The sequence below is a fragment of the Heptranchias perlo genome, chromosome 21, assembly GCF_035084215.1.
Source record: "Heptranchias perlo isolate sHepPer1 chromosome 21, sHepPer1.hap1, whole genome shotgun sequence".
NCBI classification, from domain to species: domain Eukaryota; kingdom Metazoa; phylum Chordata; class Chondrichthyes; order Hexanchiformes; family Hexanchidae; genus Heptranchias; species Heptranchias perlo.
This window is the reverse complement of record NC_090345.1, coordinates 33018789-33035606: the sequence shown is the minus strand read 5'-3', so window position 1 is coordinate 33035606 and position 16818 is coordinate 33018789. Positions and strand designations below refer to the sequence as shown.

Genomic DNA, 16818 nt, shown 5'->3' with positions numbered 1-16818 from the left:
GAGTGAATCTGCGCCTCCGTGTGCACTGCTGCTCGGAGAGGTCCGGGGAGCTGCGCCTCGGTCTGTGGACCCTGTGGCGAGGGTAGTGCCCTCTGCGACGCGTCTCTCTCTGCGGTAGCCCTCCCACCTGCTGTACAGGTGGATGTGTCACAGCACTCTGTTGTGGAGCTCCACGTGTCAGAGGTGGACGGCGTGGATGGCGAGGCTGGTGATGTTGTTCGCCCTCCGAGGGGGTCATGACTGCAGCTACGGCGGCCCCCATCTGCAATATGTACATCTGAGGTAGGCACATGTCTCCGGACCCCGGGGTGAGTGTGCAGGTTGGTCACTTTGACCGTCCGGAGGGGGGTGGTGGAGGCCACACTTTGTCCCAAGTGACAGAGCGGCCTCCTGCAATGGGTGAGGGTCTCACCCATTGCAGGTTTGCAGCTGCCACAGGCTGACGGCTGCAACACGTCCAGTTCAACTAGGACTGTTTCCCCCAGTGTGTGAAACAGTCCCATGTTTCCCCAAAATCACACACAGTCCCTTAATCAGGTCAGTTAATGACCTGAACAAGCAAAATAAATAACATCAAGTGGCAACCCGCTGGCTTTAATTGCCTGCGGGATTCCCACCAGCGGGGGCCACGCACGCACCCCCGCACGTCATCGGGGAACCCGGAAGTGGGCGGGATCGTGGCACGATCCGGTCACGTGACTGGATATCGGGATTTTCGGGGCCCCCCCGCTGGAAACCCACAGGAAACCAGACGGTAAAATCGAGCCCATTGTGCCTGTGCCAGCTCTTTGAAAGAGCTATCCAATTAGCTCCATTTCCCTGCTTTTTTCAGCTCTATAAATTTTTTCCCTTCAAGTATTTATCTAATTCCCTTTTTAAAGTTACTATTGAATCTGCTTCCTCCACCCTTTCAGGCAGTGCATTCCAGATCATAACAACTCACTACATAAAATATATTTCCTCATGTCGCCTCTGGCTCTTTTGCCAATCACCTTAAATCTGTGTCCTCTGGTTACCCGACCCTTAACCTTCTCTATTCTAAGGAGAACAACCCCAGCTTCTCCACTACCTCCATATAACTGAAGTCCCTCATTCCTGGTACCATTCTAGTAAATCTCTTCTGCACCCTCTCTAAGGCCTTGACATCCTTCCTAGAGTGTGGTGCCCAGAAATGAACACAATAATCCAGCTGAGGCCTAACCAATGTTTTATAAAGGTTTAGCATAACTTAGTCTTAGGATTTTTGAAAATAAATCAGGTGAAGAATTTGTAAACATATTAAGGTAACAGTTGGTGTTATTTGACATAAGTGTAAGAGTTTCTCCTACTTCTGGAGGCCTACAGAGATTAATAACTTTTCCAAATATTAAAACCACAGGATTTGTAAGTACACTCATTTTCTCCCCTCTTATTCTGAGGATATTGTCTTATGCTGGGTACAGTTATACAGGTACCAGGAGACACTGGTATCGCAAGCAAAAGGAACCTTCTTCATGTGTGAGCCTATGAATTTCAGCAGACTGTTCAGACTTAGGGGACACCAGAGCCCTAGCTTCTCATGACCTTACTTGATATCTACACATATGCACTTTTTCACAGGGGCTGTTGGACAGAAATCAGGAATGGGAACATTGGCTGATTTTTCTGCTCCCAATGTGGCCAACAGTAGCATCAGATCTGCTGACTTAACTGAGATCAGCTAATTCAGCACAGGCCAGGGATCCAACTTGATACTTTCCTGGTCTGGGCATTATGATTAACACCGTGCAACAATCAACTGCAATTAGCTTCAACATATATTTGTAGTTAAATTTCACTTTCAGAATATTTTAATTAGTGGCTTTTATGACACCAACAATTTTTACTGCTCTGAGTCTCAGCAAAGATCAAGAGTGTAACAGTGGCTCTTAAAAATATAGCCACACCAATGAATTAGATTTATGGAAAGTAGCATTTTAAAAAATTAAATTGCATGATGCAACAGATATTAACTAGTAATAACTAAAGCATAAAATCTTCTCTGCAGTTCCCCTATAATATAAACACAGAAAGAAACAAATGTGCACAATTAAAAAAAAACTGATAAGAAACCTAAACAGGCCTTGTTGCACAATACCTGGATAATCTTTGCAGAGTTGCAGACTAATCAAACACTCATGGCACAGAGCCCACAATTCATGATCCTTCAAGGGCCTATCATCCTCAGAAAGTAGCTCTTCTAGTGAAATATACTGTTACAGAGGGGGGAAAAAAAGAGAATCATCAGTCTAGACATAGTTACTGTGTTGATATGAGCAGGCTACTTGCCAGGACCACATTAATGATGAAAGCAAGTGTGAAAATAGAAATTATACCAGCAAAGCTGAACAGGTATAGCCTAAAGGTAGCCTCCATTAACATTGGTAACCATGACAATGGTCAGCTTATTACTATCATGCTGTTTTTGCCATATTTTGTCATTCATGCTGTCCAGTGAGAGAGAGCACGAGTGCCAGAACAGTACATATATGAGTAAAACTATAATCTTGAAATGGCAGGCTAGGGAATTGCAATTTCATATGGGAGTTTCCCGATGAATGTGGGAGAACGAGTAGAATTGTATAGACCTCAAGAAAGACATTTTAATATTTCTGCAATATTTCCATTTCAAATTAAAGTTTTTCACCTCAAGAAGAATAAAAAGAATGCAAAGTTTTGTACCATCTTTCAACAATGATAGCATGATCACAGAGAAGGATAGGAACAGGTATAATAACTTTGTGTTTCTATTGGGGAGCTGTCAGTTTCCATCATGCAATGGTTTCCAGAGAAATGCATTCAGCATTATTCAGCAAAAATTCTGATTTTCAAAAATTAATTTTAATTTAAAATTTAGACATTAGAATTATTTCTAAATGGGGTGCTTCTGAACAATGATAATTAATATCTGTGAAAAGCTTCTTTGCCACAGGATGCTCTTTCAAATAACATGCTGATGACACTTTTCATCTTAGAACTGAATGCTCATTGTTAAAAATGATCACAGTGTCTGAGATCAAAGATGTGGTGCTGTTGCAGGAAAGTTCTCACTAGGGGGAAAGAACTAATGTAGTCATCAGCAGAAAATGACTGGAACCAGACCACATGGCAGCATCACAGATAGAGCGCAGGGGGGAGAGAAGTAATTTGGTGCAAGATAAAAACCTCCTCAAGGAATCGATATTCTTAGCGATTTCACCTATGGGATTACTTGATATATTGATGGTACGTGCAGGAATAAAAAATGGTGCAATAATGTTTTTGTTCTTTTGCAAAAATTTCATAGCAATGCCTCCTTGCATAAATTAAATCACGAACATTACCTCAACACAAATCTCACTTCTTTCACTGAAGGATAACCAAAGAGAAAGATTTTATAAGTAGATGAAACAGCAAATTGGAATCTCAGCACAGAATACTATACAAGGGTAGGATGCAGGCTTGTGTCCACAATTGTTCACTTTGGAAGCCTCCAAGCTCATATGTGCTTCTGTGAGCAAGCAGCGAGTGGAGGCCCCGGTGCTTTCTCAATGGGAGGTAAAATCACGAGAATTATAGATTGCTGTTGTGCAATTCTTAGCAACCATTTTCAGTGTGGCATTAGTAGAGGCCTAGGAGTCAATCGGTCATCCACTCTTTCTCCTGGAGATGATACGTGGTACAAGAAGACCGCAAGGGAGAAAACGCATTAAAAAGAGAGGGATTCTCACCTTAAATACAACGCTGAGAGGAAGGCAAGGATCTTGTACCCCAAGACCAGTAACTGAAAACAGAAAGTTAATATAATGCTAAACTGAAGCCAAATGAAATTTAAGTTTGGTACGTTGTAGATATTATTTTAGAGTGCTTGAGATTGTTGGAAAACTCTCATCACTTAGTCATGCATCCTATTTATTGCAAGGAGGCATTGCTGTGAAATTTTTGCAAAAGGACAAAAATTTTATTGCATCATTTTTCATTCCTGCACATACCATCACTTATGTTCCCCCTACACATTATAATCTTGTATATTTGTAACTAATGTAAAATGCGAAAATTCCAACATGATAGAATATTCTAATATTTTACCGAACAATTAAGGTTAACTTCTGTCCTGGACTTATGACATTTATTTATTTACAAGAAGTTTTACAAAGAGAAGGTGAACATGATTGATCCTTCACTGGAAAAGATGCCCCTTGTCGTTGCATGAAATAATGAGAGTGACAGTTATAGATCAATAGAGATGGATTTGAAGAAGCTGAGCGCTATATTCCCATTCTGTAATGCAGAAGTACAGAAGATCACATTTAAGAACTACAGTAACAGGTAAAGCCCATAGAACCTATCACACCTACACATACCTGTCTATCACAAGGACATTCTGCAGGGTCATTTTCAGCAGCTCTGATGGGAGGCATTTGCTCATAATCATCATCTTGACAGTGTGTGATATTTCTAAACAGCATGGCATTACTTGTTGATATGTCATTTATACTTAGGGAATGGCTTTGTTTGGAATCATTTCCCTGATTACTACCAGCAGTTCTTCTTGTATCTGAAACATTACTATCGGTATAAGGCAAATCATTTTCTTCTGCTCCTGGAGCATTGTTATTGCAGTGTCTAAGTGCAGCACTTGTTTCTAATAGTATTTCACTGGAAGCAAGAGAATCCATTTGGCTATTCATACCTGCTGAAATAACCGATATTGCTGAGATTTTAGCTTCAAGCTTTTTAGTGGGAGACTTTTTCCCTAACGTGGAAGGAGATTTTAGTGATCGTTCTGTGCTCTCATCGGAAGTGGAGTTATAACTGTTGGGCAAAATCATATTCACCACTTCTATACAGGAGACCTTCTGTACACAGTCTCTTGAATTGTTCACATTTAACCTTTCTGATGGAAGACTATTCTTTGGAATAAAAGAAACATCGTTATTCTTAGTTCTAAACTGTACCTTCTGAGGACAGTCTGTAACACTCAATATGTTGACAGAGTCCAGTGAAGACAAAGAATCCGCAGCAACGTCAGAAAGTGAAAGTGGGGATGGAGTGGATATGACAGATCTGCCAAGCTCCATTTTAGAATGATGAAGATGCTGGGCATTGTCCTCCAATTCTGTTGGTAGTTTTGGCAATACCCTCTTCCTGGCTATTGACCGTTTCTGAGGAAGAGATAAAATCCTGTCAGCCTCATCTCTTTTGATTTTCATATCAGCAGCTGTCTCTGCAAGATCCATGGCCAGCTCCTCTTCATTTCTCTCACATATCTCTGCTGAACTTGTGTATTCCGAGCCTTGCTGGAAAATCTCATTAACTTCAACAGTTGAATCTGGATCTACATCATGAGTACACTTCTCAGCCCTGCAAATGACCTCTGTTGTTCCATTGTTTAGCATGCTTAAATCACATGCCAGGTCTTCAGTGCTTGATGAGCCATCTGCTGGGTTTCGTTCACTTGTTTGCAGTTCATGACCTACACCTGCCTGGCGCTTTTTCTCATTACAGCTCTCTTCACATCCATCTATGTAAAGATTTTGAAAACACAAATCAATAGGATACAAAGTTCCATTTTCCATTTAAAATAAATAGAAGACATAGATAAATGCACGGTTAACAAAAGTACACTCCACAAGAGTTGAAAGAATAAATCTGTATGACTAATTCATTCTGAATGAATGAAACAGAACATGTTTTTTTCCAATTCAACAAAAATATTAAAATATATCTGCCTATTCAAACTCTACAAAACATCTGGCTAGAATTTTACCACCAATTATTAAGCAGTTAGTCCTGGATTTCTATCAATGCCAATATCAGTGTTAGGCAAATGTAACGTTAATTTGACTAGTGACAACTAAATACTATAAAAAATTGTTTCCATAAAGTAAGAAATATTGAACTACTTGGGGTAAAACACACCTCAATAGAATTCAGATTAATGATGTGTGATAAAGAACTGAATGACACAGAAACAAAATAAGTTAGAAGAAATCACATGCAGTACTGCAAAGGTATAGTCAAACTTGAAAAAACTCCATTTCTTTTTCTGGCCAATTGGCAATAAGAAAAAAAACTGCAAATGTCTGTTTACCTGATTACCATGATTTAGGACTTGCTGGCCTTAAAGGCTGTTTTATTAAAATCAAAATATACAGTAGTGATTAAATATCATGGGGCCCAAATTCTTCCAGCTCTGTCCTGCCACCGGAAGTCTGGCAGGACAGAACTTCCAGCTGCCAACATGGCCTGGAGCTGACCCATCCCAAATCCTGGGGATGGCATTATTTACATCAAGAGGGTGGACACCTGCTCCATTTACAACACTACTTGTCTGTCTGCCTTGCGGGAGCCAGGGACGTTGGAGCGACATCATCAAGGCTGGAAGGGAGGTTTGGGCATTTCAACCAAAGAGTTGAATTTATTTTAAAAAGGCCACTTTCCTAATGGTAATCGATCACTCTATGATCGACTGTCTTTACAAAACTGCCGTTATGCCTCCTTTCATATTGGTATAGTAGTTACGCCTACTTTATGTAGGTGTACTTTTACCTGACTTGCAGGAAAGGCAGAACTGGTGGAGGGATGTCATCCCACCAGTCCTGCCTCTTTGAATAACATCACAATGGAAGGGGCAGGCATAAGAAGCACCTATCCCAATCCCGTTGGACTGTCACAACACAAAAAAGATGGAGCTGCGAGTGATGGAAGCAGGCCCCATCCCAAATTTGGGCCCTTCGGTTTCACTTGTCTTTGTTCTGTCTTCTCAGGCCCAAGAATTTTGAGGCCCACACCTCTGTGTTTATTTAATACAATACTCTATATTTTGCAGAGGTGTCTAACTAATTTGAATTACTGTTTCTACTTTTCAGCTCTCAGTGAAATATGAACATGGTAATGCCTTCTAGAACATTTGAAAGTAAGCCAGAAGTTTCTTGTGGCCATGAAAGTTGCCTACCTTGGAAAGCACTAACAGATTCAATTGAAAGTACCCTCCGACCTATGGCAGAGAGGTTACGGCAAATAATGTCTGAGGATAAACATTTTAGTTTTTCTTCACATATGTTGAGGATACTCTGCAGAATACAGATAAATGGACAACATTATTAGAAACTCTATCTTAATAAAACAAAGCATCAGGCTACTTGCTGGAAGAGACTAGTTGGTACAATGGGTTGGCATTTTTTTTATTCGTTCATGGGATGTGGGCGTCGCTGGCAAGGCAGCTTCTGGTTTTGATATCCAGACTGATGAAATGAAAGTCTCCTCTCATCTTCAACTGTAGTGGTCTGAAGTGAAATAAATTTGGAAATAAATGGTCTGAAGTGAAATAAATTCCGATTGGATATGAAACCAGAATACAAGACTGCCCAAAAATTGGAGATCTTACCAAGTAAAAACATAAGGAATTGTGTGTCAAAGCATATTGTTGGGGTATAGTGGAAAATGTCATATGCTGCATTTGGCCAAAGCTATCCTGACTTCATGTGGCACTTATGCTTAAAGTGGAAAATGGTTCCACATTTCAGTGTCAATATCGTTTACCTTGATACAACAACAACTTAACATTTATATATTGCCTTTCACGTAACAAAACATCCCTAGGCATTTTACCAAACTTCCAAATAGGAAGTTGGACAGGGAGTGGGGGTGTTGAGGGGGGGGGGGGGTATTTGTGCAAATAAGATATTTTGAGGAGGTTTTTGAAGGTGGAAAGAAAGGTAACAAGGTAAAGAGATTTAGCAAGCAATTTCCAGGGTCTGCCATCAATGGTGGCCTGGAAAGAAAGGGCCCACAGTAAACCACAGACAGAAAAAGGAAGGGTACTCGCTGAGACATAGAGCTGGAGGCGGTAGCAAACATAGGGTGGAGGTATTTGAAGATGAGGATGAGGATTTTGAAACTGATACAAAATATATATAAAACTAGCTTTTAAATTGGCCAGCCCCTTTAAGACAACTGCTCAATTACTCCCTGTGGGGAAGAGCTCTAAATAAGCATATGCTGAGATCAATTAAAGGCCAATTGTTGTTGCTCAGTGGGGTTTGTCTCTAGACGGGCAGCTGCTTGTATATCCTCAGCTCCATCCTTTGTGGAAAAGCCATGTAATCAAGGTCAGCAGAACCAGCAGGAAATGATTGGCTTTCTTTATCTTTTTTTAAAATACCTTTTTCCATATTGTTCAGTCAAACTTTGTTGTTATTTTATGAATGATATTTGAGCCAGTGTGACATATGCTTTGCAAGTGGGACACAATAAATCAGATAATGTTTATTGTGTCACAATAATATGATAATATCAGGGCATTATGACATGTAATGTACAAAATGCATTGTTCTGCTGTTAAGATGGAACTGTATTTAAACTGCAAGGACCCTTTAATGTTACAAGGCTAATTGCTTAGAATCCTGAGGTCAGTTAAAGGCTAATTACTGTTGTTGAGGGGGATTTACAGATTCAGAGGTTCCAGCACCAGGTCAGAAGAAACCAGCATTAAATGTCTACCATTCTTCATTTAAAACAAAAATATTTTTATAGATAGATGTGATTTCTGAAGAGTGAGTGACGTTTGTTAAATGTAAGGCTTTCATTTATACACTGGCAATCTCCAATTGTATTCCTCATGGTAAGTCAGATGATATGTTAATCTAAGAGGACATGAGTGTTAAACCATGTAACATACAATGTATTATACTGCCACGGTGGAGCTGTGCCACTTTAAGACTACAAAATACAATTATTGTTAAGTAAACACAGCCTCAGGTCAATCAGAACGTATTCATTGCTTGGTCAGGGAATTTTGTAGATTGGAATGTGCTTGTTACTGTCGGGTTGCAGCTCAGAATTACCTAGTATTTTCACTTTGTTTGGCATCTCTAATAAAGTGTGACATCTGGACTATGTGTCTGGAATGTGACATCTGTGTACACTAGACGTGCCATTTTTAATACATTTGAGTGCTTGGGCCTCAACTATTTACAATCTATACCAATGACTTGGATGGAGGGACCAAATGCTAAATTTGCTGATGACACAAAGGTAGGTAGGAAAGTAATTTGTGAAGAGGACGTAAAGGGCCCGATATTAGGAGGGAGGCGGGTTGCCAGCCGGAGGGTCGACTGGGCGCATGGGTAACCCGCCCAGTAAAATCGGTGGGTTCCGCACGCAATCGTAAGTAAATTGAAGCCACTTACCTTGGCTTCCGGGTTTCGCGCTTGAAAGCTGCGCAGCGGGCGCACTGCGCACCCGCATCATAGGCTGTCAGCTGGAGGAGCCCTAATTAAAGGGGCAGTCCTCCACTGACTGATGCTGCAGAAAGGAGCCAAAATTACAGCATGGAGCAGCCCAGGGGGAAGGCTGCTCCCAGGTTTAATGATGCCTCACTCCAGGTCCTACTGGATGGGGTGAGGAGGAGGGGGAGGACAGAGATCTTCTCCCCAGCAGACGGGAGGAAGTGGCTTGCCTCTGCCACCACGAAGACCTGGCTCGAGGTGGCAGAGGAGGTCACCAGCACCACCAACATATCACGCACCTGCATACAGTGCAGGAGGCGCTTCAATGACCTAAGTAGGTCAGCCAAAGTGAGTACACTTACTCATTCCCCTACACTCCATCTGCCACATCACCACCCCCACCCCACGTCTCCTTCAACACTACTCTATCACATCACTCCTCACACCCACTCAAAGCTTATCCTCATCTTACCTGCACTTACTCACCTCCCAAGTAATCATCCCACCACTACCACTCAACCCAATCCTCATACAATCTCATGGCTCTGTCTCATACTCACCTTCTCATGCATCTCTTTCACGGTCAGCCTCACCCCACCTGCCACTACCTGTGCTGCAGCCACAGGGCATGCATCACGTATGTGTAGTAGGAAGCGTAAGGCAAACGTGTCATGAGCATGATGGGAATGCACAAGAGTGTTTGATGGTTTGTCATGGTTTCTACTTATATTTGACTTCTGATCAACTCACATTACATATTATATTGTCACCACTACTGCCAAGACTTAGCCATTCTTGACTGGCTTGTGCAATAATGCCCTTTCATGAGGTTCTCCATGAATACCCTTGATGCCACCCATTGGTCACCCTACAGTGGGTGTATGCGCAGTTGCACGACTACTTTGTGCTGGTGCCTGTTGCGCAGAACTGTGTTGTGTAGCTCCACGTGGCGGAGGTGGACGGCGTGCCTGGGGAGGTTGGTCGTCTTCCAATGGAGTGATGAATGCAGCAATGGAACCCCCCCTCCCCCACATCCTGATGGTGTGAGTTTGAGGGGGTCCACAAAGTAGGTAAATGTGTTTGGACAGCAGAATTTAGGGTATGATTTAATAATTTGGAGTGTGGAGACAATGGTGTGGCAGGCAAAACTTTGTCTGAGGTGACAGAGTGCCCTGCTGCAATGAATGAGGGTTTACCCCACACCTGATAAATGGACCTTTGCAGCTGCCACTGGCTGCTGGCTGCAACGCGTCTGTTTAAACAGGGAGTGTTTCCCCCAGCATGGGAAACACGCTCTGGGTAGTCCAAAATCCGAATCCTCCCAAAATCTCCAACTAAATGAGGTCTGTAAATGACCTCAAGAACCCAGATAATGATCTTAAGTGGGATCCCGCCGGCTTTGATTGCCGATGGGAGTCCCGCATGCGGGGGCTGCGTGCACACCGATTTGCGTCATTGGGGAACCCGGAAGTGGGCGGGTTGGAGCCGGGCTCTGGACCCGCTCCGGCAATTCCAAAATTTAGGAGCCCCCCCCCCCGGCCAAGAACGCACCCGTTCGGCCATCCGAATATTGACCCCAAGGAGTCTGCAAAGGGATATAGATAGGTTAAGTGAGTGGATAAAAATTTGGCAGATGGAGAATAATGTGGGAAAATGTGAACTTGTCCACTTTGACAGGAGGAATAGAAAAGCAGTATATTATTAAATAGAGAGAGATTGCAGAACTCTGAGGTACAGAGGGATCTGGATGTCCTAGTACATGAATCACAAAATGTTAATATGCAGGTACAGCAAGTGATTAGGAAGGCAAATGGAATGTTGTCATTTATTGCAAGGGGAATGGAATATAAAAGTAGAGATGTTTTGCTACAGATGTACAGCGCAATGGTGAGACCACACCTAGCATAACATGTGCAGTTTTGGTCTCCTTATGTAAGAAAGGACATAATTGCTTTGGAGGCGGTTCAGAGAAGGTTCACTCGACTGATTCCTGGGATGAGGAAAGGTTGGACAAGTTGGGCCTGTATACACTGGAGTTTAGAAGAATGAGAGGTGATCTTATTGAAACATATAAGATCCTGAGGGGACTAGAAGGGGTAAATGCTGAGGGGATGTTTCCCCTTGTGGGAGAGACTAGAACTAGGGGCCAGAGTTTAAAAATAAGGAGTCTCCCATTTAAGATGGAGATGAGGAGAATTTTTTTCTCAGAAGGTCGTGCGTTTGTGGAACTCCCTTCCCCAGAGAGCGGTGGAGGCAGGGTCATTGCATATTTTTAAGGCTGAGTTAGATAGATTCTTGATTAACAAGGGAGTCAAAGGTTATAGAAAGTAGAGGGGAAAGTAGGGTTGAGGTCACAATCAGATCAGCCACGATCTTATCAAATAGCAGGGCAAGCTTGAGGGGCCAAATGGCCTACTCCTGCTCTTAATTCGTATGTGTGTAACTAGTTGATCTCCTGGAGCATTGCTCATGGGAAGTTGGAGGATATGCTATTTTAAAAGGAGAGGAACATATGAAGCAAAAATAGACATTTGGTACCTCTGCAACTTGGAAATGCCATTAGTAGATGCAAGGCACTTATCAATTTGCAGTGTAGTGGTTGCAGGGTTTAATGGACATAGTTATATTAAAACATTACATATAATAAAGAATGTAAAATAAAGTTTTAAAATGTTTGTTGATACTTTTGGTTTACATATGTTTTTACGAATGCTGCTGTTTGACAATTGGTAGTGTTTCAATAATCTGTTGCCACTTTTTTCTCTGAAAATTTGTAGGCTCTGGGTGAAGCCTGGAGTTTGATTACTGTGGTTCTTTAGTTACAAATCTGTGGAACTCAGGGAGGCAGATAAAAGTAGAAAATTGGCAAGTTCTGGTGTTTCGGGCTGCTCTTTAGTGTGGGGCTGGTGGCAACATCCAAGTTTGGGAGTCAGCAGTGACAAAATAAGGGGTTAGGAGACTGAGGCAGCGAAATGCACAGAGGCAGCCTGCAGCAAATATTTTAGTGCATTTGAAGGGCTAATTTACAAATAGTAGTGGATATTCAAGAGTGTTATTGATTGTAATTTGATAAGCAGCTTGCAGGGCCAGGAGTGGGATTTGAAGCGGTGGAAGCAAAACAAAGTTGGGTGGGAATGGAGCAAAGACCTGGAGATTGTTTCAGTGTTGTAGAGGCACAGTCGGCTGGGGAATGAGCACGGCAGACGAGGAAGGGGGAAGTAATCAAGTCCGATTGGAGGTATACTACAGCGGGGAGCCACGGTTCTCCCCATTCAACTCCAGATAACCTTGCAAACCAAAGGCCTAATGGGTAAGGAGGTCGCAGCTGGACTAGCAGCGGGAAGTTTACCAGTGGCCTGTGCTGGTAAGCTATGTGATTAAACTTCAGCAGTACATCTGCGCACACTTGGGGATTCTTAAGCTTCGGCTGTTGCCAATCAATGCCTAAGCTCTCTAGACTCAGGTAAGTGGGTGTGTCCTTACAGGCAAAATGTGTGGACTCCACATCGGGCAAACAGAAACTATCTGTGGGGATTTTCAGTAGCAAGGCTTTGGAAACTCTTAAGCATGGTGATAGATTTCCAACTGTTTCAGACACCCAGCCGACCAAAATTTTTAATAATGGACCAAAATATGGCCATTACATTTTGAAGAGGTCCGCAAAGAAATTGCAGAAAAAATGTTATATGCGGTTGGTCTACATGTATGGGGAAAAAAGGCCATCATAAATTCAACCAAAAATCTCACATTTGTACCTCAATATCTGGCCTGTCTTCAGGTTTTTCTTGCTGCATTTGTTCTAGAAGGCTTCTTAATTCTTGGCTGAGGTTTGGTTCTAACTCTGGCTCTATCACATATTCTGCTGCAGCAGCTAGTGTAGCCCCCAAAGAATAGACATGAGCCTGAAAATGTTAATAGTAATAAAACATACAGAGAAAGGTTACAGTGTTACAATATCAGTTGAATATTCTAGTACTTTAAAATATATACACTATTTCCCCCAGCTTTAATGTAACACTCACAACATTCCAAGCTGTTTTATCAGCAAAAATAAATTACATTGTTTCAGGTTTATGTTACATTCACTGCTGAACAAAATGTTTTATTGAAGTACAGTAACAAAAAATAAAAAAGGCATTTCATTAGAAATTAAGTAGCATTTGATACATGATAGTCATCTTGTAGAAACCAGAAATAATGTATGTTTTCTTGAGGAAGATCACAACTCATTTAAGAACTATTCATTACAGCTAGCCCAAACAATAAACTTTAATAATATATTGAATGATTATTTCACATGAGCGCAAGATCTAAATTGTTTCCCCCCCCCCCCACTTTTAAATAACCACCACGACAATCGTGGATTACCAGTGATCTGTTACTGTTGTTACCTTACAGTAGCTTATGAAATTTCAAGTATGATTATGTGGGAAAAAAATGCTTTACATGACTGTACAAAAATTATTTACAGAACCAATTTGCATCTGAGTCCCAAAATCTGTACCCCTTCCCCCCCGCCCCCCCCCCACCCCGGAAAAAAATAGGACAGTTACTAAAGTTAATACACTCTCACCATCAGCATGCCTTTTAGAAATCAAACTGTTACAAAGAATGACTATCAACTGTAAAACTTGCTTGCCTTGTAAGGGGCGATTTTCCAATGGGGCACAACAGCTGTGAATCTAGAATTGTGCAAGCAGATCTCAGCATAGATTGAGCCATATGTTGGGTGTGTACAGGTGGCTGGGATAGGATATCTGGGATTTGCAGATTTAAAGAGCAGCTGCAGTGCCTTAACGGAGCACTCACCAGATCGTGGTAATTTAAAGTCTGCTACAGGAATCTGATTCTGTACAATGAAAGAGACAGTTGAGAGAGCTGGAGGTGATGCTGAATAGGAAAGGAGGGTTACCATTCTTGAATTTCAGGGGGCACTTTCCTCAAAAGTCTGCTGTCCGTGCTTCTTGGGAAGAAGTGACAGTAGGTGAATGCTGTTTCCCATGTGAGTAGGTCATCAACACAGAGGAAAAGCTTTAACACACTGAGGAAGTTTGCCAAGGTACTCTGAATGTAGCTGCTTCAAGCTTAATGGTACAACATGGCTGCAACATACACTTTCATCTTAACCAGCTGAATCTTTACTTTAGCACCCATATTCATGCATGGTATACCACAATTTGAACCAACCCCGTCCTGGATGATACTTGCAGGTCAGACTGCAAGAGGTGGCAAAGTGTTGATACTACTCCCCAGTAAAATGCAAGCAGCAAAGATAGATTTCCTAGATCATGCACAAATAACTCTGGTGGAGTCGATAGTCTCGCCTCCATGGGTAAGGGGCCTGCCTCTGTGTATTCCATGGAACTGCTTATTCAGCTTCCTGAGGGCAAGAGGAATTCCCAGAGGAATGATCATCTACCAACGTAGTTTGTTTAAATTAAGAGTAAAACAACTTTCAATTGTAGAATATGAAAAAGAGAAAAAAGGAAAAATGCAAAATTTAAGTGCAAAATGGAATAAAATAACAATGCACCAAACTAAATGCAACAAATGCAACCAACAAAGCCAAAAATAGTAGCAGCTTGCATTCATTCAAACACCATTTAACCATGGAAGTGGCAACTTGCAGGAGCAGAATGCCGGGAGGCAGGAGGCCATCGCCGGAGACCCGAAGGAACAGTCCCTGGCCCTCAGGTAAGTGGTTGGGAGGGGTTTCAGGAGTGCCTCATGGTTGGGGGAGGGGGCAGCCCGGGAAAAGGAACACCTAAACTTTCCTTGTGGAGCCCAGAGGAGCATGCCTGCTCTTCCAGGCTCCATAAGGAAAGTAAAAAAAAAAAATCCACATCTTTTTGGGCCTCTTCTGGCCACAGCTCCTCTTCCTGCTGGGTTGGCCTGGCGAGGCGAAGGGCCGTTCAGGTCTCCAGTTAAGATTGCAGTTGGATCCGGATGTCATCGGCACCCAATCTGCATATTAAAAAAAGGACCCACTGTTTTTTGGGATGTGTCCCTCTCGCGTGCTCAAAAGAGCAGGTTATGATCATAACCCACGGGGAGACAGCAGAATCAGTGCTGGTACGTTCCACGGGTCATTTTAACTGCCCGCCCTCCCGGTCTCAATTTGGCCCTTTACAATTTTTACAGTTGTGGAATTCAATCCTCAAAGCAGTGATAACTGCCAGAATATCATGTAACAAAAATGGAATTTCACTTATTCAGTCATTGTAAATCAGTGGCCCTGGTGTTATTTCCTACATAGCACAAATATCCCTATTGTTATAGAACAGTGTAGCCTCTGACTCACCATGAGCAACGCCACAAGGGATCTGCTAGTTGTTTAAAAAAAGTACTTGAGGCCAACACCATTGCACTTTTTAGTAACGTCAGTGAGGGCTGGGTGATTTAGTGATTGTTAATCTATTAATTGAACTAGTCCAAAGATTACTACATTCATCATTTGTTGTGTTGTGTAAACAAACTGTCTGCTTGTATTGTATTTCAATGACTAAGCAAACATACAAGTCTTAACATGCAAAAACAAGAACATATGTAATGAAATAACCAACAGAAGTATATTATATCTCTTGCCCCGCTAAAACACCTGTTACAAAGAAAAGTGCTTGATTATTCCATTTTGATTTGCATCAAAAGATTAAGATTGCATTTCATGACATCGAGTTGGAGAAGATCAAACACTGGCAGTGTTTGCAGTAACTCAATACAGCCAGCTATTTCTCAAATTCAGTGAACTCAATCAGTGGGAATAAAATAATTGGCAAGAAACTTCAGGTAGTCATCATCTTAGTAAAGCATTTAACTCATATATTAGGGGAAGTTTTAACTCACTGACGGTCAGCGGGTGTAACACACGAGCAGCGGGAGACCCATTCCATTTTAACGTCTGGGACTCATTTCAGTGGAGCTGCCCACCCCAAACGGGCGTCTGGAGACAGCTCGTCAGGTTCAGCCCACAGGCCACCTGGCCGGCAGCAAGGTAAATCGTCAGGGAAAAGAAAATTGAACGAGTGTAAAACGGGCTATCGATTCGCTATGAGCCCATTTTGCACCACTGGCGCAGACCGATTTCACCCCCTTTGCATCTGTGTTCACTGTTGAAGATGATGCTAAGGTGCCAGATTGGGGTGCTCCTAAATTTCATTCCACTGATATAATTGTGGAAATGGCTATAACTAAGATTAAGGCTGTCAAGGATGATCAGGTTGCTGGGCCTGATGACATTAACCTCAGAGTGCTGAAAGAAATTGAAAGAGTATGATGCGTGCAACGGCTCATATATTTAACACCTTTTTGAGGTCTGGGATTGTTCTGATGAACTGAAAGGGAAGCGCGTGCGGATCCAATATCAAATAAGGGGAAGTCAGACCCTGAGAATCAGAGGCCACTTTAATTGATGCCAATTGCTGGGAAGAAGGACGGGGGAAAAATACTATCTGGCCCACCCCATCCAGACGCAGTGCAGCCATGTGCACCATCACTCCCTACCACCTCTCCTCTCCCAACGGTCATGCAATCTTCTCCGAGAGGTGGGGAGGAGAAAAAAGAGAAATTTAGGACTAACTCCTGCAAGTTC

General features: G+C 42.3%; 1 protein-coding gene across 1 annotated transcript in view; it reads right to left on the bottom strand.

Moving 5' to 3' along the window:
- LOC137340111 (kinase non-catalytic C-lobe domain-containing protein 1) overlaps positions 1 to 16818 on the bottom strand; it is a 181570-nt gene that overhangs the window by 102578 nt on the left and 62174 nt on the right. Inside the window, exons 4-7 of the mRNA XM_068002426.1 lie at positions 12986 to 13132; positions 6956 to 7073; positions 4362 to 5521; positions 2117 to 2231 (exon numbers count right to left, since the gene is read on the bottom strand). Of these exons, the coding sequence (XP_067858527.1) occupies positions 2117 to 2231; positions 4362 to 5521; positions 6956 to 7073; positions 12986 to 13132 (1540 nt within the window). The remainder of the gene's footprint in view (positions 1 to 2116; positions 2232 to 4361; positions 5522 to 6955; positions 7074 to 12985; positions 13133 to 16818) is intronic.